At 36.9% G+C, this 26,245-nt stretch overlaps 1 protein-coding gene across 7 annotated transcripts in view; it reads left to right on the top strand.

The window, feature by feature from the left end:
• Nucleotides 1–22,125, top strand: part of SLC30A7 (solute carrier family 30 member 7) — a 31,079-nt gene extending 8,954 nt beyond the window's left edge. For all 7 annotated transcript variants that reach the window (XM_054833917.1, XM_054833916.1, XM_054833922.1 and 4 more), the window contains 7 exons: nt 866–992; nt 1,899–2,054; nt 3,624–3,674; nt 5,807–5,942; nt 17,092–17,182; nt 18,200–18,349; nt 21,086–22,125. In XM_054833917.1, the coding sequence (XP_054689892.1) occupies nt 866–992; nt 1,899–2,054; nt 3,624–3,674; nt 5,807–5,942; nt 17,092–17,182; nt 18,200–18,349; nt 21,086–21,133 (759 nt within the window). In that variant the 3' untranslated portion in view covers nt 21,134–22,125. The remainder of the gene's footprint in view (nt 1–865; nt 993–1,898; nt 2,055–3,623; nt 3,675–5,806; nt 5,943–17,091; nt 17,183–18,199; nt 18,350–21,085) is intronic.
• The last annotated feature ends 4,120 nt before the right edge of the window (nt 22,126–26,245 follow it).

Below are 26,245 nucleotides of genomic sequence, written 5' to 3'. Positions count from 1 at the left end.
AACACTCGAAGTCTAGAAACAGCAACAAAACTTACTAGAAAAAATTAAAAACTGCTACTGGAGGGGTCATGCGTAATGTTGAAACATCATTCTTTTCCTTCTGGTCTTAGCTCCCATGCTAAGTATTCCCCTTGCTTGTGATGGTGACTCCTTTTCTCTCTGTCACTTGAAAATTTTACATCTACTGAAAGTTTCATTGTCTTGCCGTTGCCTGTACCTTTCATCCCTGTGGACAGGTGGTGAATGTTTCTCTCCCTGTCAATAGTAATTTACACTCTTCAACACTTAGCTTCAGATGCAATTTGTGTTAGGCCTATAATGTCTCGTTGAAAAAAAAGAAACTTCCAAAGAAAGTAGGGTAAAAAGAATTAAAAAAAAAATCAATCTAGATTTTTGAAGTTTTAAAAAATGCCACAATTTGTTCTCAGTCTTCATTTCATTCCCCTTATATGCTCAACCCTTGTAAGAAGAAAGGAAGAAATGGCATTTTAGACTCTTGGAAGTTGTTTGGATAAGTAGTGCAATCCACATACTACAACAAACTTGAATGTTTTCATATGGTGTTCAGCCACATCCCACAGCATAATGAAATCTTATGATAAAAGTTAGCTAGACTATCAGAATATTCTACTGTACTTTCACAACTTTAATAATAAAACTTCGTCAGACAGTAAGAATTAGTCTGTGTACCATCTCAAAACCTGAAAGTCCCAAGTAACTTCTAATTATGTCTTTATATATGTCAGTTTGAGAATGTTCAAAAACTCTGCATTTGCTTCTTGGTTTGTTGTTCTGGGGTTTTCTTTTGCTTGTTTGTTGTGGTTTTGGTTTTGTTTGTTTTGTTTTGTTTTGTTTTTTTTTTTAGAGAGCACTTGAACCTCCTGATGTGCATCATGAGAGACTTCTTCCTGTTTCTATACTAGGATTCATTGTAAATCTTATAGGAATATTTGTTTTTCAACATGGAGGTCACGGGCATTCACATGGCTCCGGTAGGATGTCTATAATTTTCAGTACTGTTTCCTTTCTTGGCACCCTGTGTTCCAGGACCTTATAATCCTCCAATGAAAACCCCAATATTAAATTTTAATGTCTTTTTAGTGGCAATCCTAGCCAAATGTATATGTGGATTGTTGCAATATTGACTTTTATGTTTTATGACTAGCCTACCGTACTTCCCATGTTAATATTGATTAACTGGAAGACCTAGAACTCCAGAATCTGCTTTCTGGAACGTGCACTCTTATACATCTTATTGGAAGAGATTTGTAGACTGTCTTTTGGACAAAATTAAGCTGGAGTTAAGTGAGGTCTTGGCTGGAAAATTTACAAAACAGTGTCTGAACCAAATTTTAAGTATGGGATTATTCAGCTTCAGGTCCTTCTCGGTGTCTTTTGAATTTAAATGCAGAATTTATTAGCCTAAATATATATATGGTAAACGTTTTGGGTTTTGATTTTTTCTGTAAAGCTAATATCTTTCAGCTTAACATAGAAACTGATATAGTTTATAGTCTTTGGTCTTTAAGCAGCAATTCAAGCTTAGAATTTGTAATGTGTGAACAATAGCAAATTTCTGATTTCTTAAAACAGCTATTTTTAACGTGCTTGTGTTTAGTTACGTGTACATTTTCCAAATTGTACTAAAAGTGTAGCACAACTTGTCTCAGAAGTGGGAATGTATGAAAGCACGTGACTTCTCAATTCAGGTATATATTTTATACAGCCACACAGCATAGATTTAGGTGACAGAGAGCTTGTGTTAATTTTCTTATCTTATTTAAAGCCATACTTTGAGATGACCTAAAAGATGAATAGGTTTTTGAGTAGCTTAGAAACAAATGTAAGCATACTTTTATTCAACACTTTAATACTCTGATGGTGATATTTGTTTATAGGGCATGAACACAGCCATTCTCTATTTAATGGTGGTCTCAGCCATGGACACAGTCATGGAGGTCATGGTCACAGCCATGAACATAAACAAGTCCATGGACACACTCATGATCATGGCCATAGCCATGGACACTCTCACGGTCAGGATTATTGTCGTGGTAAGTACTTAGTTAATGTCATAGACCATCTGGACTCAATTTAAATTTGCTATTAATGATTTACTGGGGGGGGGGGAAGAGAGGCTGCTGGCAGCTTGTTGTGAGTATATATGGAAGTAGTTTCACTAATTTTGTGGTATGTTATGCCGCCGCCATGTTTTGTGGCTCACTTTGGTAAATGCTGTTTCACTTGCAGTAAGTTCAGTGTTAGTTTTTAAAGGTTTTGCTTTACCTACATTTTTTGAATGTTCACCATAATGTTATGTGTTGGCAAAAGATAAAACAGATGTATGCTACAGCAATATAATGAAATTAGTTATCAAGTGCTCTGTTCCAATTTTTTATTAAAATCAATAGACAAAGTTAAGCTGCTTTGCTAGTGTTCTCCATTTAAATAATTTTACAGATCGAGATATTAGGAAAGATGAACAAGCAATTTTACTTTTTGTACTTAGAGCTTGATATGTCATACTTGGTTTGTGATCTCAAATACAAGATTTCCCGTGTTGTGTAGCTGTAATCTGTTTTAAAGCTGGTTATGAAAAAGATAGTTTGTATCTTAGCTATGCTTAAATCTTTTCCATAAAGGTCAACAATCTGTGAAGAGACATCCACACAAGATGTGATCAGTAGCCCTCACTATGGGAAAAGAGAGAGTGTGGTTATTACCTATTTGAAACAATGCAAATGAAAGCCTTACTGGAATGCAGGGCTGTCAGTCCTTCCTGCCTAAGCCATAAACTAGAATCTGATGTGACTGAATATGTGCACATTCAGAGCGGGGAATAGTGTGGTAACTTGCAGACAGGAGGTGACAAAAAGTATAAAAATATGTACTTGTCCCTTCCTTGCTATTTTTAGTAGAAAATTGGTGCTTGTTTTCCTGGTGTTTTGTTGGAAAGCAGGAGCTCCCCCTCGCCTCTTCCTTGCTCTCCCCTTGCCCCCCACCCCAGTGAAACAGCAAATATAGCCATCTGTTTTGTGCAATTTGATATTCAAATCAACTTTTGCATAAATTGTTATATATCTTCACTAGAAGTCATTTGCTGTCTTTTAACAAGTTTTTCTTAAAATATCTTTCTGATGTGTTCCACAGAGGCATTAATCTGCTTGGATGAGAGGATTTTTTGACTTAGTTCTACCTTCTCCAAATCTTATTTTTGTTGTTTTACATTAGGTGTAAATGCTTGCGTAAGTGAGGTATTTCTGGTTAGCAAATTTATTTGACCTTACTCTTCTTGCTTGTGTGTATGGCTTGTATTTTTGAGAGTGCCTTATTTTGCTGAATACTAGAAAGGTCTTATTTCTCAGTTTGTTTTCATTAAGGAACAAATGTTGATCTTTTTATGTAAACATATATAAAATCTGTTGTGTAAAGTGGTATTTCTTTTTTTAAAAATATGTTTTTAAGACTTTTAATTACTATGTTAAAAAACAACAGCTAGAGTAAAGGCTAGTCATTGTGAGCAGCTTGTCTGTTCAAGAAATTTCAGAAAGGAAGACTATAACAGAACATACCACTAGAGAGAGCCTTTGTGTAGGTTAATATGCCAATAATTGTCTTTACAGGTGACCATTCTCTTGAAGGGATGGCTGGATCCAGTAAACAGATTTTACAAGGTATGATGAGAATATAGTGGTTTATTAGTTTTATCATGGTCTGCCTGCTGGTGGCTGTTTGTCACACATCTGTTTTAGAGGGTGCCTCTGGGTAAATGCTACGTTTTTCTTAGAGGAGCTATTTTATGAAGTCCTCTTCCACCTGTAAACAGAGCAGTGCCACACCCCGTGCATGGCTAGGTGTTGAGACATTCACTGAAGTCTAAATGTAATGTGGTGCCAACACAGTTCAAAAGGGAGATCCCAAAGGCTGGGATTTAGCTTCTGTTACTGATGCTGAAAAGTCAAATAGTAATAATAATCTAGGAAAGAGTGGTTAAAAGCAGAAATCTAAGGAGCCTAATTGCAATGTATGCTCTGGAAAGTGAAAACCAGTATTATTAAGACAGAATGTATTTGAAAAATGCAGACGGATATAATTGTCAAAGGGTATGTGAGCTTAAAACTTGCATTTCATCAAGCTATTACAGTTGGTTTAGACAAGATGTTAATTCACTCTAAATTGCTTGAAGGAGTATTGGAGTCTCTGATCTCCTGAGTATTAGTGTAAATAAATTACTGATAATTTAGATGTCAGTTTTGAGGGTTTTTTTTTTTTTGGTAGTAATTATTTGACACACATAAATGTATATACTGTTTTCTCTTATTGGATGATCTTCTGGCTTGTTTGTAGTCCTTGAAAATGAACATTTTCAACCTCTTCAAGAATTTATAGCATACCATATTACGTATATGTATACTCAGTACTTCAGTAGAAGATATTTGAAAGTTAGTCTTTTTCACGAAAGGCACATTTTAATTGAAGCATATTAAAAAGACTCAATTTTATAGAATTTTATTGCAATTTTTCAATACTGTGAGGAGTTGGCTCTGGCCAGCAACTAAGCACCCAGCAGCTGCTCACTCCCTCCTGCAGTGGGACAAAGAAGAGAATTAGAAGAGTAAAAGCGAGAAGTACTCTTGGATTGAGATAAAGACATAAGTGAAGGGGAAAAAAAAGAGAAAGAAAAAAAAAAAACAACCAAGTGATGCAAACACAATTGCTCACCATCTCCACCAGCAGACCAATGCCCAGGAAGTCTCTGAGCAACAGCTATTTTGAAAAGACAACACCCCGTTTTTGTGGCTGAGCATGGTGATGTATGGTATGGAATATCCCTCTAGTCGGTTCGGGTTAGCTGTCCTGGTTGTGTGCCCTCCCAGTGTCTTGCCCACCCCAGGCTACTTGCTGTGGGGCAGAGTGAGAAATGGAAGGCCTTGATGCTGTGCAAGTGCTGTTTGGCAATAGCTAAAACATCGGTCTGTTATCAATGCAGTTTTAGTCACAAGTCTAAACCACAGCACCATACAGGCTGCTGTGAAGAAAATTAAATCCATCCCAGCCAGACCCAGTACAAATGTAGACTTGGAAAAATCACTAAAGAGCTGATTCATAGTTATGCATTGTTTTTGTGAGGAGGGATTATCTGAATCTGGAGAATTGTATTCAAAAAGCTGCTTCTGAATGATTGTTCTCATCACTGCCAGCAGAGAGCTCCAAAGGCTAAATTTTAGCTAGCTGCAAAGTGCTTGTTTCTTTGTCTTTTAAGGTAGTGTGTTATTCTTCAAAATAAGAGTGAAGTTGTTCATGTCTGCAGTATTGTTTAATTCTCAATATCATTTGTCTTGGATTTCTTTGCCAAATAACTTCTACAAGATATTGTCAATGAAACATTAACATCTTTAAATGCTTTACAGAGCTGTTTCTATTAACAGTCTTTCCATCTTATACAGTACTTATCATTGTAGGCATCAGGGAACATGAGTTTCTTTACTGTAATATGGGTAGGTATCAAGTGAAAAAAATTTAGCTACAACTGTTAATCACTGCTTAAGTTGACAGCCATGCCATGAAATACCCTTTACCACTAAGTGCAGAAAATAATATAAATTCTTCAGATGCTCTATATTCTACAAATACGTTGAAATCCTGTGATCACTTTCTTTGTGATTGACCAAAAATTGACCACAAATTTAAGAAGCATAAGTCATGTTATCTAGTTCTGGCAACAAGTTTTCCATATCTTGTCTTTGAAATACTCCATTAGCTTTAAGAATAGCAAGTTGTCATGATATCAATTAATCTCTTACAGGTGTATTTCTACACATAGTTGCAGACACACTCGGAAGTATTGGTGTAATCATATCTGCTATATTGATGCAGAACTATGGTCTAATGATAGCAGATCCTATTTGTTCAATGCTGATAGCACTACTTATAGGTGTAAGGTAAGCGCTGCTATGACTGATATTTGGTGGTATTTTTGATGCTAGTTACAGCACAAATTACAGCTCAGAAGCAAAGGTTTGTCTGTTATGCTAATAACTTAGAACATTTGCTTTTCTTCTACAAATGATGTTACCTCTGTTCTGTACAACTGTTCTGATATGCTCTTACATGAACTATCTTCTTTTCTACAGCTACAGCTTTTGCGCTTAAATCTGCATATTCTACTCCTGTTTGCATAATACTACAAAAATGCCTTTCAGGTTCAAACTCTAGAAAGCTTCCTCTCTGTGTTTAGTACATGCTTATATAAACCAATGTACTCCAGTAATTGGAGCAGAATGGCTTCAGGGCAGCAGGGTTGAGCCTGCTGGCACAGGATGTGCCCTTGTCCTTGACAAATCAAGGCTGGTAACATCCCCCGCCCGCCCCCAGCGAGAACCGTCTTTCCCTTTGTATTTTGTATTCTGAGACATCCTTATTCCTTTTAAGATCTGATGGAAATGCTTCAAGTAGTTCTGGGCTTTCCCGATAGTTGCTTACTAAGATCACTTTAAATTTGAAGCTATTTGGATTAGACTGGACAAGCAAACATTTCATTCAGCGATGTTGTTATTGAGGCTTTTCTGGCAGCAGTTTCAATGGTGGCATAGGGCAGAGTGCCACAACTCCAGTTACAACCTAATAACTGCACACCTTTGTCTCCAGCAGTGGTGAATGTCATCTGATTAACTGCAGCTACTTGTGCTTATACCGTATATGGCATGTTTATACCATATGCACGGCAGCATTCACAGAATTACTGATGTGAATCTCCCCATTTGTCTGAATTGGGCAACATGCTTCAGGCACTAAATGCCCACAGAAATCTGTGTGCTAGGGATCACTATTAAATTACCACTTTAGCGTAAACTTAATATTTTGCCTTAGACCTCCTGTAATTTCATAAAGAACAAATTATTACAAACTAATTATATTACTGAAATCTCAAAAAATGGGAAATAAAATGTGCAGGTTACCAAGGGGAAAGAAACTGTTGCTGAGGTCAATAGCTGAGTAAAACACAGGTTTCCATACACTTTGTATTTTAAGGGTCTAGCTTTGTGTACAGTAAAGCATATGTGGAGTGCTGATCAGAAGATACCATGTGAATGAGAATTTTATTTTCTTCCATTCATAGAGAGATTGGAACAAGACTACCCTCCATAACAGAGGTTTCATAATAAAGCTGTTATAGGTCTTCTAGCACAGTTAGGAGGAACATCTGAGGTCCATGTTCATGCTGAAAATGATGGAGAAGGTCACTCTCTGATGTGTCTTTTGACCTGATACCAGACCTCGGCCTGTAACATTATTTTGTTGGCCTGCAATGCTATAAATGATCTCTAGAATCATTATGCCAACTGAGTGCAGTCAGCTACATCATAGTCAGTAGAAGCAAGCCTGCAGTTCTTGCAGGCTGACACATCCTGGCACAGCAATGGAGCAAACACTAATTGCAGGAGGTTTTTATTATTTTTTTTTTAAAGCTGTCCAACAGACTTAACTACTGATAGCTTTGCTTGAAATGCAGTTAAATGAGATCATAAACAAGATGACTGGCAGTTTCAGATGGATATTCTTTGAGAACTTGAGTCCCCTTTTGTGTTGTTTGACGTTAGTAATCTTCATTTACACTTCTGGACATAAAACGATTGTTTATTCTGACTTATTCTTCATTACACTGTGTGTGAAGTGCTCTTCTAGAATCAATAAAAAAGATTTTTCACATTTTCCCATGAGGTGATCTTTTGTAGCAGTAATATGGAGGCCCAACTGATGATTGCTAGGATGTATAATAGTTTGGGCCTTGATCTTTTTAAGTCACATAAATCTAACCTAGAGAAAAGATTATACTGAAATTCTGTGAAGTTTAAAATTTGAGAGGAAAAACATTGTTTGCAAAAAGACTTTAAACTGATAGTGGCAAGAGCTGTGTCTAGTTTTTTTTTTAAATTGTCTGTTTGCTGACGGAGTGCGTGTGGGTTTGAGGTGGGGAGGAGGGGGATGTTCAATATCTAGTACAGGGATTCCTGGTCACTTCTGTGGGCCTGTTTGCAACCTTGATAAATAACTTGGTGGGGTGTTTCCTTTAGATCAAATAATTGTCTGCTGTTTCAGAGAAATGTTTGTCAATTTTACCTGTGTGGAGTAACCCACTTGTGTCCCTTTTACTAATTAAACCAACTTTGATAAGGTGAAGTCGGATAAGAGTTACATGTGTGCCCCCACCAAGTGGATCCATGCACATGTTTAAAAATCAGGATCTGTTCTTTGTGGCTGTAATAAAGCAATTATAGTTTTGAGTCAGAGATGCAAAAGCCAGTCTGATAAAATTATCCAAAAGTTTTAATGCTATCTGGGGACTTTCCCCTAGTTTGGACTGTAAAGATTTGCTTCTTTCAAAATAGGGTTGTGTAACAGCCCCAAGGTGCTGTCTCTTCTCACAAGAGTACTGAAGCTGATTGATTTAAATCCAAATAGTAGTGTGTTTTATTGCTGATCTTCCAAAGCTCTTTTGCATGACTCCACATTTTAAGTATATGAAATTGTCCATTTCCATGTTAATTAGCTGCTTAGACCTCTGGTTCTACATTAAATGTATTAGTTATTAACTGATCAACTAGATCAGGCAATGCTCTCCTTACTGCTGTTAATGTTAACCAACAGCTCTTAGTGAAAACAAAACCTTGAGTGTGGATATTTTGAGTACTCTGAAGCTTTAAAATAAAGCAGTTGAAATGGCAAAATCTGTATGGAAATGCTTTTGCTCTTGACTGTCAACTTGTTATTTGGGAGGGAGACGTCTTTCCTAGGAGAACGTCTTTTTATGTGTGTCTGTCTTTGAGCTCTTGTTGTGCTGGCCTTCTGTCACTCGTTCTCAAATGCCAAATTACCAAGTTGGATTAAGATTTGCCTATAGTACAGGTGCTTTTCTATCATCAGGAAGGTATCTTAGGAAATAGTTGTGAATATTGCAGATGGCTACATGAGTGTAAATCTAAAGTCATGGTGGGAGAGTGGTCCAGACTTCTGTTGATTTTTAACATGGATGCACTATTCTCAATATTACAGTCTAGAAACTCTGCTGGTTGTATATGAAAATAAAGTGTATATTGAGCAAATTATTTTCATAAAGTTGGAAATTCCTAATAAAACTGGTGAATGAATTTTTACTCTTGTTGGTTGGTGGCTTTTTCCTCTAATGGAAGGATCCTCAGACCAGTCTAGATTACAGTACCACTTTGGATGCGTGTTTAGTCTCAGTAGTTAGTAGGCTTTCCAGCTGGAACGAGCTTGCATAGGGATGAATTAGGACAGAATTGTAGATGTAAATTTGAGGCAGGAGTCTTTTCTAGGATAAACAGCATTCTTGTGAACAGTATAATAAGGTACCTTGAAAGAAGTCTTTGGATTCATTACTTTAAAAAGTAGTTTTCTTTACTGAACAATCTGGGGCTCTATCACTACTGGGATTTGGGAAAGGTTATATTCTTGCAGTATGATGGGTAGTATTGGAAGTATGTCTTCAGAAACACGTGTGAATTATTTTCAACACAACCAGGTTTATTTTCTGATGCTGAGCTTTAGATATATGCATTTAAAAGAGATATTCTGTGGTAATAGGTGCAGGAGGACCAAAGATAATGGTGTGATTGTAGTTAGGTAGTGGGTTTGAAACTAGTGAGAATCCATTCTTTTTAATTACATTGGCATGGTTTTTGGCCTGATGAGAGATTGTCATAGGAAGAGCTAAATAATGTGTTAATATGGCGCCATTGTATAAGCAAGTCACAGCTTTTATATCCTCTAAAGATGCTATGATGCAAGTAGTACAAAGTAATCTACAAAAGTAATTAGATTAAAATGGAAGAATAACGGATGTTGAATTTTGTATCTGTTACTGGATGTGGGATAGTATTTATGAGATCACATGGTATTTTGCTCTTACTTTCTTGAAATAAGCAAACGAGTATAGTGGGCTAACAAAACTATCACCAAGAACTTTCAGGTTTTCAACTCTAGCTGCTTCATTAACTGAGTGTGTATTGAAATTTTCTTGAAATTGCAAATAGTTATTTCACTGAACTCTCTCTCAAATTTTACAAAAGTAAATACTTTGCAATTCAGTTTCATAATTTTCCTGAAACTGATGACTAAACATAGTTTAATTTAAAAATATATACCAGTAAATCTGTATTGGTATGTTACACTTTGCATCTACGAGCAAATATTTAATCAAAATGTGGATATAGTGCACTTACATTTTTAGTGTACTTTAAGGTGATTAAGTAGTTGTTGCAATTTATACCATTGGAGTAAGCTGTGTTTTCGTTGAAAGTCGGCTGATACCATGTTCATACAGGTCATTACATTTTATGAATGTGTATAGAACATTTTGAGTAGTCCAAATGTATCAGGCAAAGGCACAAACTGTAGAGTTTGTTTTAATTTACTTAAACTGTAAAAGTAATGGTTTTGATTCTTCATGTACAGTTAATGTTTGAGATAAAGAGCTGAATGTGGTGATGGTGATAAGATGCCTCTAGAGGTTCATGAGACTCTTTGAGAAGCATTTTAATAGTTTGCTTTTTAGCAAGGAAATTTTGAAGACAATGTTATATGAAAAATAAACGACAAACTAAAATTAAGAAATTACTGTATAATCAGTGAATTTAGCGTTGAATACTCAATACATTTTTAGTTGTTTGAGAGTTTAATTAAGTTTATTGGGGGGGGGTTGGCTGAATAAAATGTGCATGTACCACTTAACCTGGTAGTGATTTGGCTTTAATCATGTATTCTCCAAGTTATTGCTTAATGGTCTGAATTTGGCTTGTAGAGTGTGTAGGGCATGGGTAGGGGGTAGGTTTGATCCAGGGGTCTTTTTTTTTTTTTTTTTTTTTAATCTGTGTTCTTTGTGGGATACTTATGTATTCAAAGAGGGAATAAAGGCAGAACACAAATCCTTATTTCCTTCTGTGGGACTATGTCTAATAACCCAGTAGAATATCAAAGCAGTTGCATGTGAGTGCAAAAGGGAATTTTTGCTCTTAATTCAAGATTACTTGTGTCTAGATGAAATAACTCTTCATTCATTTTATGTTGAGTGTTTCCTTGCTTCAGTGTTGGGCAGCTCTCTGATTTACTCAAGTCTTGCCTGCTCCTATTAGTGGTTCTTCTGCTCTGTTCAGTTTTCTGAAATGGTGGCAACACTTGCCAAAAGAAATCACAAAAATATCTGTGTAGGATGACTAAAGAACTTATCGTTGCAATATAAAGCTGTACAGCCTCTAATGTGTAACCTATTTTGTCTTAAGCAGATGCACGAAGGGTTGAGCAACGCCTCTTCAGAGAAGTCAAGCAGTGCTTTTAATTCAAATGGTTGAGCCTTCCTGTAGACAACATCTCTAATTAGTGCAAATTGTCCACTACTGACACGGTTGCTCTGTGTTGCTCCTGTGATCCTTCACTAAGGCTGCTCTAAGGTGACATATTCTCTGCCTAACTCCTTGTGAGTTAGCACAGAACATGCTGGCTGCACAGTGAAAATCTGCTGTGGGATTCTTCTGAGATTGTTTTCACTGACAAATACACTTCTAAGCTTAGTGGAAGCAGAAATCGGGTAGCTCTTACTAAACTATAGAGAGGTAAGATCAGCCATTTCCCTTTAGACTGTGACTGTCTATATACCAGTAAAAGCCTGTCTTCGGTAGGATTATATAGAAATATTGTTAACACCTATTACAGCTCATGCTTTAAAATTCATCTTTTTGGAGGAAGAAAAATAGCCCACACTACTGTTCTGATATAGAGAGACAAAGGCATGAAGTCAGATACTTTCCACTACTCAAATTTCATCATGTTTCTACTTGCTGTAGAAAGTTGTGTTCACGCCATTTGTGTATTTATCTGTTGATCCTTGACAAGCAGAGGGGTTGGTAGCTTGTGGTTTCTCAATTGGAGTGCTATATCCTGTAATCTTTTAAAATCTCTGCATTATAAATCTGTGGCCAGTTCTGAAGGGTGAAGCTGGTGTGGGTGGGGATTGTAGCTCTTGAGTGTTCTGGATGCTACCACTAATATCTGATGACTCTTTCTTTGTTTACTTTCTGTGCTATCTCATGCAAGTGTTCATTTAATTATAAAGCATAAATAGGACATGCTTAAAATAGATGAGTCTGGTTTACTAGCATTTTGTTTGAAGTCTTTTAAAAAAAAAACAAAACAAAACAACAAAACCAACCTTGGCTATTTCATAGTTGTTCAGGTTGACACCCTTCAAGTTTTTTCCCAAGATGTTTTCCTCATAGTTTAATGTGCCTGAATCAATAAACAATTCCCAAGGCTCTAAACTTCTTTCACTATTTAAAACTAAATGTTCATTTTTTTTTTAGCCTTAGGATTCTAAGACATATTCTGAAATGTTGAAGCAATTTTAGTATTTCGATTAGTCATCAAGCAAAAACCACAACTCCAGCATAAAGCAAGAACTTTGTCCGAAACCACTATTCGAGCCACATGTTTCTAGAAAAGGCACCATAGACTAAATATGATACTAGATTGGATAGAGCATGCAGACTACATATTAAGTGGTCAAAGAAATGAGGCAATTTACTTCAGTCATTTACTGAAGTTATTTCCATGGGTTACATAATTTCTATATAAAGTCTAGAGCTGCTTGAACATGATATAATATGAAAAATCTTTGGGGGAGCACATGCCTGTAATGTTTGGGGCGTAACAGTATTTAAAAAAATACTTTTTTAAATGAAGTGCTGCATTCACTAAGGTTCAGAAGGAATGTTCTATAGCAAAACTCCCCAAAAGTAGCACACTCGTTTGTGTTGTTTCGAGCCATCATTGCTAAATGGCATGCACTACCTTTATTTACTAGGTAATGTACCTGCCAGCCTTGCTTGAGAATCAAAGTACTACTTTATTATGAGAACAGACAATTTAAAATTGGAAAAGTAAATGTTAAACCTGTGATCCTTGTCTTGACCAAAGCCTGCAGTCTGATAAAAATTGCCATTGCCAAGTTCTGAAATAGGCTGACAGTCTTGGCATTGCAGATGTGGATGGTGGCTGGAAAAAAAATTTTGAAATCCAGCTGTAGATTTTCAGCTATTGTATTTGAAGAACCATAGCTGATCTTGAGTCTTAGCAGTGTTTCTTTGCCTTCCACAAAATCTGTCACAAGTATCCTCTATTTTCTACACTGCTGAGAGCACTAAATGAATTTCCTGCTGTGCTCTGATGACAATGACTCTGTAAAGGGTTCTTTACCCTGGAGTTGTTTTCAGCCTTGCTGTCCAAGATCATGACAATGCCAGAGTCTTGCTAGCTATGCCTACAAAAACAGCATCATAAATAGGATGGGACTGGAATGGGTACGAGTATTACCTGAACATGATGCAAGTTGATTGTCTGATGCTTTCAGTCTTCATTGTTAATCAAGCCATGTGTAGTAGTGGCAGGCTGGATTTATCACATTTATGTCAATGACTTGTATCTGTTTGAACACCTTTCCCTTCCTCTGTAACAGTGTATGTGAAAGTGTCATGTGCCACTAGCTCATTTTGCACGCACTAGCCACTTTTGCTATTATGGCTTTTGTAGAGGATATGTTTATGTCCTGAGTCTTGCTCTTTCAAATTCCATTGTCTTGTAAAAGAGTGTGGTATTTTAGATTCAAGGCTTGGTAATGAGAGACAACTTGAAAATTGCCTCTGGTTTAGCAGCAAAGCTTTACAGACTGCTTATGCATGAAAAAACTCTCCACTTGGTGAGAATTCAGCATTATTTATTTTTCTCAATAACATTTTTGTAAATAAAAAAACAAAGGGGGAAGTACCAGTGCAATAGTTCCTGCAGAGACAACCATGTGTATTTTGCGCTAATGACTAACCTCCCCAAAAAAGGAAATCTTGGTCAAATTCTCTAACCACATTTTCAGTCTGCTTGGTATTGTCATCTTTCCTAGTGTTTTCTTCAGTCACATGAGATGGAACTAATATTTCTAGTGCCTCCTGGTGATTAAGTAATACTGGGTTTTAGTTAGTGTTTGAGAAAAGAGTATACTGTGTGGAGTTTCGGGTTTTAATTAAAGGGTTTGTATTTCAGTAGTATGCATGAAACAATGGAAAATCTGAGACATCAGAAAACTGGCTTCTATAGTTTGTCGTATTAGTTTGACTTACAATAAAAGACTAGCTTGTAAGATAGTGTCCCTTTGGGTGCAGAGATGCGTGCATGGGCTTCTGTACTCTAACAGCAACTGTGAGGGCGTATCACATCACTGCAGCTGTCTTTTGGCCTTTTTAGCTTTGCAAAAGATAAATTTGTAGCTGAACACTGTGTCTAAGTTAGAGGAGGGAGGTGTGACCTGGGATATGCTTCAACTGTCACCTGCAGTATCAAGCCACATCCTGATTTACCTCTATTCTTTGGACTTTAAAGATGTTGCTGTTTTAGGTAAACACCATGGCTTTAGCTTTTTTGTGAAGTCTGGATAAAAGCACAACTTGTGCAATATTATTGCCAAAAACTTGCACAGGAGGTTTCTCTCTTAAAGCTTTAATGCGGAGCTATTACAGAAACGTGAATAGGTGATATCTTGCGAGCAGGGAGACTATCTTTTAAGCTGCACCACCTATACTAGGAGTGGAATGTCTTTTCCCATTCACCTTTTTTTGTATATTTGTTGATTTTGAGCTAGTGGTTCCAATATGTGCTGCTTAAAACAGCACCCCATTGCCTAGCAAGGAGAGGGAGTCTTTGGTGCTTGTACACACCCTGCTGATTGCATAGACTTAACTTTGGAAGATCAGATTCTTAGGCAACAAGGGTTTCGGAACAAAGCAGATATTAATTGTAAATGCATTTTCAGCTGCAGAGCTCTCCAGAGGAGTTTTAGCTTCCTCTTTTCAATGTGCATCCTGTTTCAGAATGAATCAACCAGTTTCACCGACCAAATCCTTTTTTGGAATGGGTTAACATGTCCAACCTGCTAGTCTTAAATTTCTATAGGCTGTCTCTCCAAATCTCCTACTTGCCTATTCATTTCCATTTCATCAGATAACGTACGTCGGTTTTATCAAATAATGTAAATAAGTTGTGCAGATCGAACATTTTTTGTCAGATTTCTTTCACGGATATTTTTTTTTTTTCACTCTTAGTGGTATGTTCCAATAAAAAGGCAAGCTCCTGCATTCTCCTTTCTTTTAGTCCTTTTCCTGGGAAAAAATATGCAGCCTGTACGTGTGTGGTTCTCTAAGCCTTTGGACGCATGTGTTAGAGGGGCCATGTTAATTTATGGAGATGGAGTCAGTGTTCAAAAATCTTGTATTCAGTTTGCATCCTGAACTTGTGTATTAGTCTTTCAAGGTTTTTATTAAGAAGCAAACCTGCATTTTAAATAGTGAGTTAAACTGAAATCAATTCAGCAGTAGTGTATTTTGGCAGCTCCAGCTCCCTTTGATGTAATGCTTGTGACATGGACATTATGTAGTGAGATAAGTCCATTGATAAGAGAACCTTTTCCCTAAACTGCTGTAATCCACTGTCTGTAGAATGTGACACTCCAATTAAGCTTCCTTTAGACAGACTGACAGTTATTGCATTGCTAAATGTTTAATTGTCTTGGTGACAGGTCTGGTTTAGGCAGCTCTTGCGTGCCCCTAATTGCTTCTTCCTATTTGTGAACTGATTCCTTGGTAGCAGTGCAACTGTGTGAGGCCACGTGGTGGAATGTATCAGGCAGTGAATGTGGCTGGAATAACTGGTGTGCCTGCAGGGAGACTGAATTTTAGGGTGGTTGTTTTTCCAGAGGTTTATTAGACAAGAGTCATGCACCCTCTAACTCTGAGCTGAGCAGTCGATCAGCCAGCACTGCTTCCACTGGTTCCATGTACAAATGGAACCATCTCTTTTAAAATGGAAAGGAATGCTTAGGTTATGCTGTTCACCATCTGCAAATATACAACTGGTCTATGTAGTGCGTTCTACATGACCTCATGAGATTTTAAACAAAGCTTCTGCAGTTTCCTTTAACAGACGGCCCAATTAATCTCTTAGAAATGTTTTCTGGTTGCTTTTTATCCCATCGCTCTACGTACTCCAGCTGTGATGCCAGTGCTGAGCACTGAAATTCAGCTTACAATTTCTGAAATATATCATCACTTTTGGTCTGGAGTGTTAGGTGGCTTATATGTTGAAGTTAGATTGCTATTTAAGTTTTAGTAATGTGCTATAGATATTTGTCATTCTCTTGACAATTTTAGGATGCTCTACTGAGCCAGATGTGATGCACTACTCCTATACAAAAAATCACCATACTGAATACTTCATAAGAGTATAAATTTTTAGTGGTAGCTTTAAGGTTTGTGCTTACTGGTCTCCTGGTTTTATTTTAAAAAAAATTTTAAAAAAGGAAAGTAGTAATAATAATAAAGGGTATTAAGTGTCATCTTAGTTTGCTGATTAAACAAGACCATTTGGCCACAAGGGAACCTCTAATTGCTTCCAAATGTTCAATCCTTGAACTTGGATGAGACCCTACACTTAGTTCACTTCAAGAATATGCTAAATGGTCTGTTTCTGACAAAATAACTTTGTTATAGCTGGACTGATCCATACTAATTTTGTTTTATGATCTCCCCATTATTATCTTAGTTCATAAGAAAAATATGCCTTAAGCCAAACACAAAAGTAAAAACCATTGCAGTTGTGTATTTTTATGGTTGGCTGCGAGGGATTGTCATTGAAGCAGGTTTTGGTTTTGAGCTATACTTATCAGCTGCTTTGTCATAAAACTTTTAAGACACCAAGAGATTTCATCTCAAATCCCATGATTAAACTATTAATCTTTTGTGATTGTCCACCGGTTGTCTCTGTGGAAAACCCTGGGGAAAAGTAATCTTGTCTTTAAGACACCATAGCAATTGTGTCAATCCTTTTATTTTCTGTTACCAGGTTTTCAAAGCAACTTTCTCAGCTTCTGGTGTAACAACTAAAGAAAAATTCAAGAGCACTAAGGAATGTTATGTTGCTCTTTGTTCTGCATCTTTTGAAAACATAATTGTAGCTAAGTTCTTTTTTTCTTTCCAGTATTGTTCCACTTTTAAAAGAATCCATTGGAATTTTGATGCAGCGAACTCCTCCTTCCCTGGAAAATGCCCTGCCTCAGTGCTACCAGAGGGTGAGCTCTTAGACCATTTTTGCTTCAGATCAAGGTGCTGACTGAATAAGCCTCGCCTCAACTGTGTGTATGCAGATATTTTGTGATGTTTTTCGGTAGTGCCTGTGAAAGGTTCCTTAGATTGTACAAATGGAGGTACCAGTTTGATTCTTATATTTCTGAAGTCCTAAATTGCATGTGGTTTCAACTCAGTTTGTGTTTTAAAATGAGATATGTTGTCTAGAACGATGTCCTAAGTTCCTCTCAAAGTACTTTGTGGTGATACAAAGTGCATAATGTTTTCTGGTTTATTCCATTTTTGTCTCCCTCAAAATCTAGTTCTGTTTCTAGTAAAGTGAGATGGACTAACCTTGGAAGTGTATTTATGAGAGTACATAGATTACTCTGGATTTGATCTCTCCTGGTACTCCTGTTTAACTTATTTATTACTGTGTCATGGCCTGAATGTTTCAAGAGGCTTTGCAAAGTTAATACAAAGCACTTATAAGTAGTGCTATCTTTCCTCAGGAAATTACAGGATTGTAATTGTGTGGAGGGCTCGCTAAAATTGGACAGAGGAAAAAGAAGGGTTTTGACAAGATAAAACTAAGCCCTCCCAAAATATTTACAGAAATATTAATGTATTTCTGTTAACAGTTATAAACTCTCATAAATTGTTTTATGGGAAAATTCCTGCTTTTGCAAAATAAGCTGTTTTAATTGAATGCCCCCTCAAATTTAGTAACCATGACTTTTTTTCACTTGGACGCCACTCTTTTCAGAAATGGTTTCAGTAAAATATATGTGGAATGTGAATGCAGCAAGATACAAAATCATGACACATACGTACAGTCTGTATGTTTTCACCTTCCTTACAGTTACTGAGATAGTAATAAGGAATTTAAGTGAAGTATCACAAATTGCACAGTGAACTAGAATTAAAAGAATGCATCAGATTTTATACTGTATTCTGTAAAAACCATAGTACAGATAAATATTTTCTGAAATATATGTTTTAAAATTTGTTTGTTTTTTTAGGTGCAGCAGTTGCAAGGAGTTTACAGTTTACATGATCCGCACTTCTGGACCCTCTGTACTGATGTTTACATAGGAACTTTGAAACTATTAGTAGCTCCTGATGCTGATGGAAGGTGGATTCTAAGCCAGACTCACAATATTTTTACTCAGGTATGTCTCATCAGTGGAAATCACATCTCAGTGTAAACTGCCTGTCATGTGATTTTGACATTGTAATTCTTATCCAGAAAAATTAAATGTTTCACGATTTGGTATCAGTGTTTTTTGAAAAGCTTCTCTGCTCCAGCTATGTAGAACAATTTTAAAATAGTCATGTAGATGGAATTGCTGTACCTCTCTGTATTAGTTTTTGATGCCACTTAATGGAGAAACAGCTGTAGTTGTCTGAGGGGTGTCAAATAAGTTGAAACCCTATATTGACCTCTGAGGAATCAAGAAAACAGATGGGGCTTCTGACCACAGACTGGACCTACTTAAGTTTTTCACTGTGCTGATACCGTTATTTGTCATTCATTTCTGTACCTCTAAGAATCCATGGTCTTTGCATCTTTTGTTGTCTTTTAGTAACATCCTTGCTGTGGTGATCACTAGTTAAAATGTAACCATCAGTTGTCCTGTGGCATACAATCAGTGTGTTTCCATTTATTTCCCTACAGGCTATCTTTTTTATATAGATAGTGATGTATCTGATAGCACTTGTAGATGATGTGAAATGCTGGAATTCTTGTGAATGACAGAAACTTTATTAGAAGTTGATGGTTCTTGCCTTAATATTAAAATACTACAAATTTCAGAAAGATATTTCGGATGCTTCCTTATCCTTTCAGCCATTAAACATGCAATTCAATTTGGCTGCCTATTGCAGTATAGCTACTGGATATGAATGGTTTACAAGTAGAACCTGGAGTCTATTAAGATAAAATAGAAAATTCTTGTCCAGTGGGAGAACTTTGTGAAGAATAAAGCTGGAAACTTTCTCTCTTATACCATCCAGAGCCAAACATCCTGGTTGTATTCTTGATGTTGGAGGACTATATTTGAAAAAACTATTATGTTTTTCCATAATGTCTTTTCTCTGCTTTTGAGTAACGTTGAGTTCTGTAGCTGAAAAGGAGACAAATATTCCTGTTAATAACCAGTGTTTTAGGTAACAAAATATTATCAGCTAAACAGTAATATTTTGCTGACTTCTCTTAAGTCAGTGAAGAAGGGGGGCTTCTGACCAGGTGTATTTGATACTGTAAATAAAAACCACTTCTGTCAACAGTTTAATTAGTGCTTGCATAAATGTTCTTTTCAAAGCTTTCTACAGCAGGGAAAGTCCTTGTGTGCTTACGTGCACCTTCTTTCCCTTGTTCTACATGTTCTATTGGTCTACCACATTGGCAGCTTGTGTATGTGATGGCTTAGTGAATTGTTTATGCATCTGATAAGCACCCCTTTTATTAACTGTTTTATAACATTTATTAAAAATTCCAGGCTGGATTTTTTTTTTTAAATGCATCTTGCATACTCAGTTTCTGGACTTTCAGGAGAATCACCACTGAAGCCAACCCTACAAAGTGCTGCCTAAGTGCATGAATTCTTTTGAAGTTTAAGGAATTTTAAAGTAGTCAGTCATGGGGAACCCAGTAAAAATAAACACACTTGCTTGTTTTTACGTTAGAGACTTAGGGAAGAAGGATTTGTTGTTACAAATCTTCTAAAAATCAAACTTTATGAATAAAGTTTGGTCCTTTTTGAGATGTTCCATCACATACAGCTCTTGATTAATGACTAGGCAGAAATCAGTTGGCATGGCTTATTCTGTAGACAGTGTAGTTTGAAGCTAAGGGATATTTTTGGGGAAGGACTGTGCAGAACATTCTATTTTACATCTCAAGTCTCCCAAGGATTGCATTTTCCAAGCGAGTCGTCAGCTGGTTTGTAGCTGTGCAGGTATCAAGAGCCATGTGTCTAGGAAGGGAATTGGGAGAGCAAGGTCTGTCATTTTTCTTAACTGACCTATGGTAATAAGTGGAGGAACAGTTGGAGCAAGTAGAGATTTTTCTCCTCAGTAATATGGGCCATCATTATCTTAATCTAATAGTTGGTTTTGCCACTCAACTGAGCTAAAAGCAAGTTAATGATAGTTGAATACAATCTGATCTTTAGCAGAGTTCAGCCTAGTGCTTCAATATCACATTGCATAACCAGTGACCTTCACAACATTGTTGCTGACCTGCCACTGAGGTTAAAATGAATGACTAAATGATTTTTTTAATGCTGTTTTATTCTGAGTGATGATAAAACTAAGCAAGTCCATCTAAGCCTAGTTAAATAGGATTTCTGAGGAGAGAAATGCTTTTGTACAAATCACATACCTTTACCAACAGTTATTTTAGTATGTCATGATGTGTAAATTCACTGTAGCCATTGTTGTTTCATGATAAAATCTTAGTGTAGAACTGGTTCGAACAACAAATCCCATGTTACGCGCTTGTGCTTAGGTCCTTTTTAAACTGACAGCTTGTCAAGCAGCTTGCTTTTCAGGAAGTTAAAGTTGTACGAAAGAAATTAAGAATTGCTTTTGTGCAGCTTCAGGTGTGACAGTTATTTAGGATGAATCAGAAAAGGTAATGTAGCAAAGCTAATGTTCACACAGTTAAGTGCACATATATAATTATGTATTAAGAAGTATGTATTCATACAGCACTCTCAAAATCTGTAGGTTTCCACGTTGCCAGTATCTTAGTGAATGATGTGCTAAACATGGAAGATGAATTACAGAAATATAGGACACTGGGTGTTTTTGCTAGGTGACTTGCCAGTGTGGACTAGTGTTCAGGACAGTTAAATTGCTTTGGCTTTACAGGGGTTTCTTAACTCTCCTTTTCTTTTCTATAGGCAGGAGTAAGACAGCTTTACATACAGATTGATGTCGCAGCCATGTAGTGAATTTCTGAAATTGTGCTGTTGGACCAAAGTTTTCTGTACTGTAATGGTATAACAACATACTTCTCAAGACAGAGCCTGCCTCCGCCACTGTTCTGGAATTGACTGAGTAGATTTCTGCCCTTGAGCTACAGATGGAGTTCACTTCTAAGGAGTAAATATTGAATGAATGTTACGGACTTCGGGTCTTGTCTTTTGTGGCCCCTACGCTTGCAAGTTTGTGAGGGTTTTTTACTTAATAAGATTGTGGTACTGGAAACCCTGTCACGTCTTCAGTAAAGCTGCTGAAACCACTGCTCATTCCCATAAAACCAGTGTTATCAACAATTGGAAACTTGTTTTGTAGATAATGTCACAATGGCTGACATGCTTCAATAGAATTCTATGTTTGTACAATTGTTTGTACTTTGCAAACTTAATGAACCAAACCATATTGGGTTTTCAAAGTGCCTTTTATATCAGGAGAGGTTTTTGCCAGCATACATACGGAGCATCAAAGGGGGTTATTACTTTTACAAATATCTTGTATGCAGTCTGATTATTTACTAGTGATGTATGTGGGGGGCTTGTATACTTGCTTAACTGTAGATGTTGGACTTCCCTTGTACTTGCATCTTACCAAACGGACAGGAAAATTCTAAAGTTAAAAGGCAAAGCTGTTGGGAAGAGACTTGATTCCAAAACAGGCTGGATATTTTGTTGCACGTATCTTGTGGAAATGATTTTAGTCAAAATATTAGATTTAACTCCAATTCTTAGTGTCTTCACACTGTTGAGAGTAATGAGACATTACATGATGCTACCCATGTTCATAGTCACTGAGCCAACGGGCAGCTGAGAGAAGATGCTGGTGATGGAAGCAATGGTTGAAGCTTTTTATCTTCCAAATTATGTGGTGGGACAAATTAAATCCCTAAATTGTTTGTGAAAGCTTAAATCTTCTTGATCTTAATACGTTGTAATAATTTTTATTAAAGTGATTGGTGAGATAACTTCTGCTTTTCCAAATACTGAAAATAGTTGTTCCTGGTGGTTATACCTGAAATGGAAATAAGGACCATGGTTCATGCTGTTTAAGATTATGTTTTTTCCAGGTTGACAAGTCTGATATTTTTATTATCTTACTGTAGCCTTGTGGAAAAAAAAAAAAATCTCATTGCAGTTAGTTGCTTTTTCCAGAAACATTAGTCTGTTGTATTTTTCTAGCATTTATAATCACTTTACACTGATCTGAGCATTGTTTTCAAAGACAATGTGCTATACTTGGTATTACAGATGATAATTCCACTATGCTGTAGTAGTTACCTTAGTAATGGAAATTTTATAAGAGGACACTTCACAAACAGAACATTGTGGAGTAAAAAACAAGATAGGCATTTTTCTGATAAATCATAGCTGCTACTGACTGGTGTGGATTTTAAGTATTCTTCTGGTACCTGATATGTGGTAATACTGAAATCAAGGCCCTCTGAAGCTGGCAGTGTCTGTGTAGTAAGTGCTAGGCACTATGAAAGTACCGAAGATTAATTTGCAGAAATGGCTTGTTTGCCACTGATGTTGCTGAATTTATGATAGAGATGAAGAGTTTCTTGCATTCATTCTGTTGATCCTATATAGCACCCGAATTTTGATCTTTTTTCAGGTGAAAACACGATGGTTGCCGAATTGATAGGTGGTTCCTGAATTTTCCAGATAAGATACGGAAACATGAATGTTGATTTTGTACAAAGCTTGGGGTTGTACTCTTGTGCTTGGAACTGAAAACTGGGTGCAAAGAGAAATAGCAGTAAAAAGCCACATAGGTATTGCTTTTAAGCTTTACAGTCTCTTCCAGTCTTCAGATCCTGCTTTATCCGTATTGCTGTTTTCCGATCCTGTTTGCTTCTCCTGGGGATGCAGGTGCAGAGCGCCCTTTCAGCTGGCTGTGCTGTTCCACACCTCTCCCTGTCAGGCTCACTCCCTGCCTCACCTTGCAGGGGCTCTGCCAGGCCGGGAGTTCCAACTGCAGGAAGGGATCTGAAAGTTACACAGCGCAGGGTAGGGTGCAAGAATCTGTTGAGCAGATTGGAGTACTGCAGTTTTAGATACCATTTCCGTATATGTTCACAGAAGAAGTAATCAAAATATGGTTGCAATCGTAGGGTGGAAATCCCTCATACTGTTTTGTAGTACATTGCGTATAGACTGCTGCTTGTTGGTTGACAGCATGATTTCTTGATTATTTTTTTTATAGTTAATATTATTACTATTGTGAGGCTAAAGAAGATCAACTGATACCACTTTAAAGGCAAGCACCAGCCAACTTCATTGCAATTGTGTCACAATCCAAGAGCAGGCTTTGGTTTATAGCATGTTTATGCCAGCATGTTTTGGGACTGAGTATTCCTGGACTTGCTGGAATAGTGTAGTGCTGCCCAAGATGCTGGGCTTGGCCACTATTCTAGTTTGCTTAATGAAGAGACAACTGCTACAATCTGTGTCCAAGTGAGAATTTGCCTGAGTGGCAATTGGGTTGGTTTGTTGTTCGCGGGGTGGTTTGTTTTTCATTTGTTGTTTGTTTGGGTTTTTTAAGATGTACATCTACAAAATTTTTAATTTGAGTGAAAAAGCCTATAAGCTGGTTATAGTTACACAATATTGATTTTAATAATTTTTTACATCTTTTGCTTATGAGGACTTATCTGACTGCTGGAAGCATATGTACAAGTCTGAGTTTTCTAACCAAGATAGCACTTTCTTCACTGTTTTTAAGGACAACTTGATGTTTTTATAGTAAGAAATGTATCATTTGTTTGTTAAATATAATTGAGGATAGCGTAGGGAAGTTACAAATCTTCATGGTAGACATTATGCCTTTTCAGGCTTTCTGAAAAAGTATAAGCATCATAAAATTCTACAAAAGAGTAGATGACATGCAGTAGGTAACTACAATCACATCTAGTATGTCAGTAAACAGTGTGACATCTGATGTATTTTTTTCACCCACTGAGGGGATACTTGCTCAGGTTTTAGGAGAGTACAATCATGCAATTGGAAGCACAGCTTTTCTTAACCTGAGAGTCAAAACTCCATTATTTTGTGTTTTGCTAATTACCTAGCACTCAGCTTATTATATAACACTTCGCTTTTAACACTTTACTGGAGATGCGTTGCATCATTTAAACAAAGATTTGTGTGAATGACTGACATCCAGAGATGGATGAATGTCTGCAGATCATGTGCTGAAACTCTGCTTCATGGTATTCAGTACTGAATTTTGAACCAAGTTTTAAAAATATGGTTTTTTTCTCATCTTTTCATGTAGCTCAAGCTTTCTGTGGGGTTACGTCTGTCTTTTCGGGGTTTTTTTCTGTGACTGAAGACAGTAACTTAAAACCATATTGTCCCAAAGACCAAGCTTGCAAACTACATGATTTTTACAGGACCTGCAGCAAAATAAGATAAAACAAGTGCTACAGAGTGTCTGTATTAAAATACCCCAAATGTTTGTCATGGTAAATAAGAGTGGAAGAAAACTACTTTTATTCTTAAGAGTACACAGAGTGAAGACTGGTCCTTCCTAGGCTAATCCTGGAAGTCTGTACATACGTAGACTTGTTCCTTGCATCAGTAGGGCCCCTACAGAGCTAGATTACTTGTGCGATTTGCTGAACTACGGCAAAAAGTGCTGGTCCAAATAAATGACTCTGCATTTTATGTAATACTGCTTACTAAAACGAAAGTTTAATTGCATCATTAGGAGGAGCTGCCGATACTATTTTTACATAAAAATTGAAACTGCTGCTACTAATAAAATGGACCTTGGTGACTCTTAACATTCTTTTTTTTTTTTTCTGAAGAACTAAAGCCAGGTTTAAAGGTGAAGGAAAGAGAGGGTATCTCCTTTTTACTGTCATAAGTGAACCTGTTTGGGGAACATAAAGAAGAGACACAAGGGGAGAGAGAAGCTGCTGCTGAACTGTAGCTTTCCACCCTTTGCACCCACTGTGCAATCAAACTGTGAAGTTCATGGCTTTTCTCTCACAGTGCAGAGATCAGTTGCAGAAACCTGTATGCTTCTATAAAATGCAAATCCTAATCAATACTCATGTAACAAGATCTTTAAATAGTAGTTCAGGACAACAGCTTAGTTACTAATTAAGCCCTGTTCTGTTTTCCCCAGCAGCCATCAGACTGCCACTTGCTATGATTCTTCATTATCCCACCCCTTTTAAGCATGTTTGGGAATGAGTATAGAGGGATTTTCTTTTTTTTCTTTTTTTTTTTTTTAATAATCCATTTCTCTGATCCTTAATGCTGACTGAATGGTTAATTCCTGCTTTTCACTTCTATGAAAATCCTTATCTGCAGCTTGCTGGGATTCCCTTTTGGATTTCTCCCCATTTAGGCTTTGTTGCAGTGCCCATCCCTGTTGGGACTTCATTGGCCAGAGATTGCTGTAATGTGAACAGGTGCCAGTTTGGCTTCTGCCCTGCCTGGTGTGTGAGGACTACATGTCTCACTGTGTGCAAATATTCGTTAATCTGCTTGTCTGTTTCAGTGAGCCACAAAAGGTTCCTGCCTATGTGGTAACTTGGCGGAAATAATGTGTAAAAGGAGTTGTGTATTTCATTTCCCGTGTGCACTGAAGTCTTTCATGTGTATGCTGGGATCTTGTACAAGAGTTAAATGAATTGCTGCAGTATTTTGGCTGAAGTGTGAAATATTGTGAATGAAGAAATTGCCAAAATCATTCCTGGTAGCGCACAGCATATTGCTTGCATTCAGCATATCGCTTGCCTTTACCTTTAAATTACAGGAATTACTCTTAGCAGTGAGCTGAAGTTGAATAGTACAGTATATCAAAATAACTGTAAAGAAGTCTTAATGATAACACAAGGCAGCTCAGTAAAATTCTGAAGACTGTGTATGATTTTGTTCTGGAATGCTAATGTTAGTAGCTTAGCCATGACTTGTCCCAAGTGCAATGTTAGAAATTTTTAATATAATCTTTTCTACTTGAATATAATCTATATAAAATATTGAATGTCCTCTATTGCTGAAAAGATATGGGATCAAATTTCTTTCCAATAAATCTTCAGTTTAAAAAAAACAAGCATACAGGTCTGATTT

Source organism: Grus americana, chromosome 8, assembly GCF_028858705.1.
Source record: "Grus americana isolate bGruAme1 chromosome 8, bGruAme1.mat, whole genome shotgun sequence".
In the NCBI taxonomy this organism is placed as follows: Eukaryota; Metazoa; Chordata; class Aves; order Gruiformes; family Gruidae; genus Grus; species Grus americana.
The sequence above is the reverse complement of the archived record's forward strand: the minus strand, read 5'-3'. Positions and strand labels throughout refer to the sequence as shown.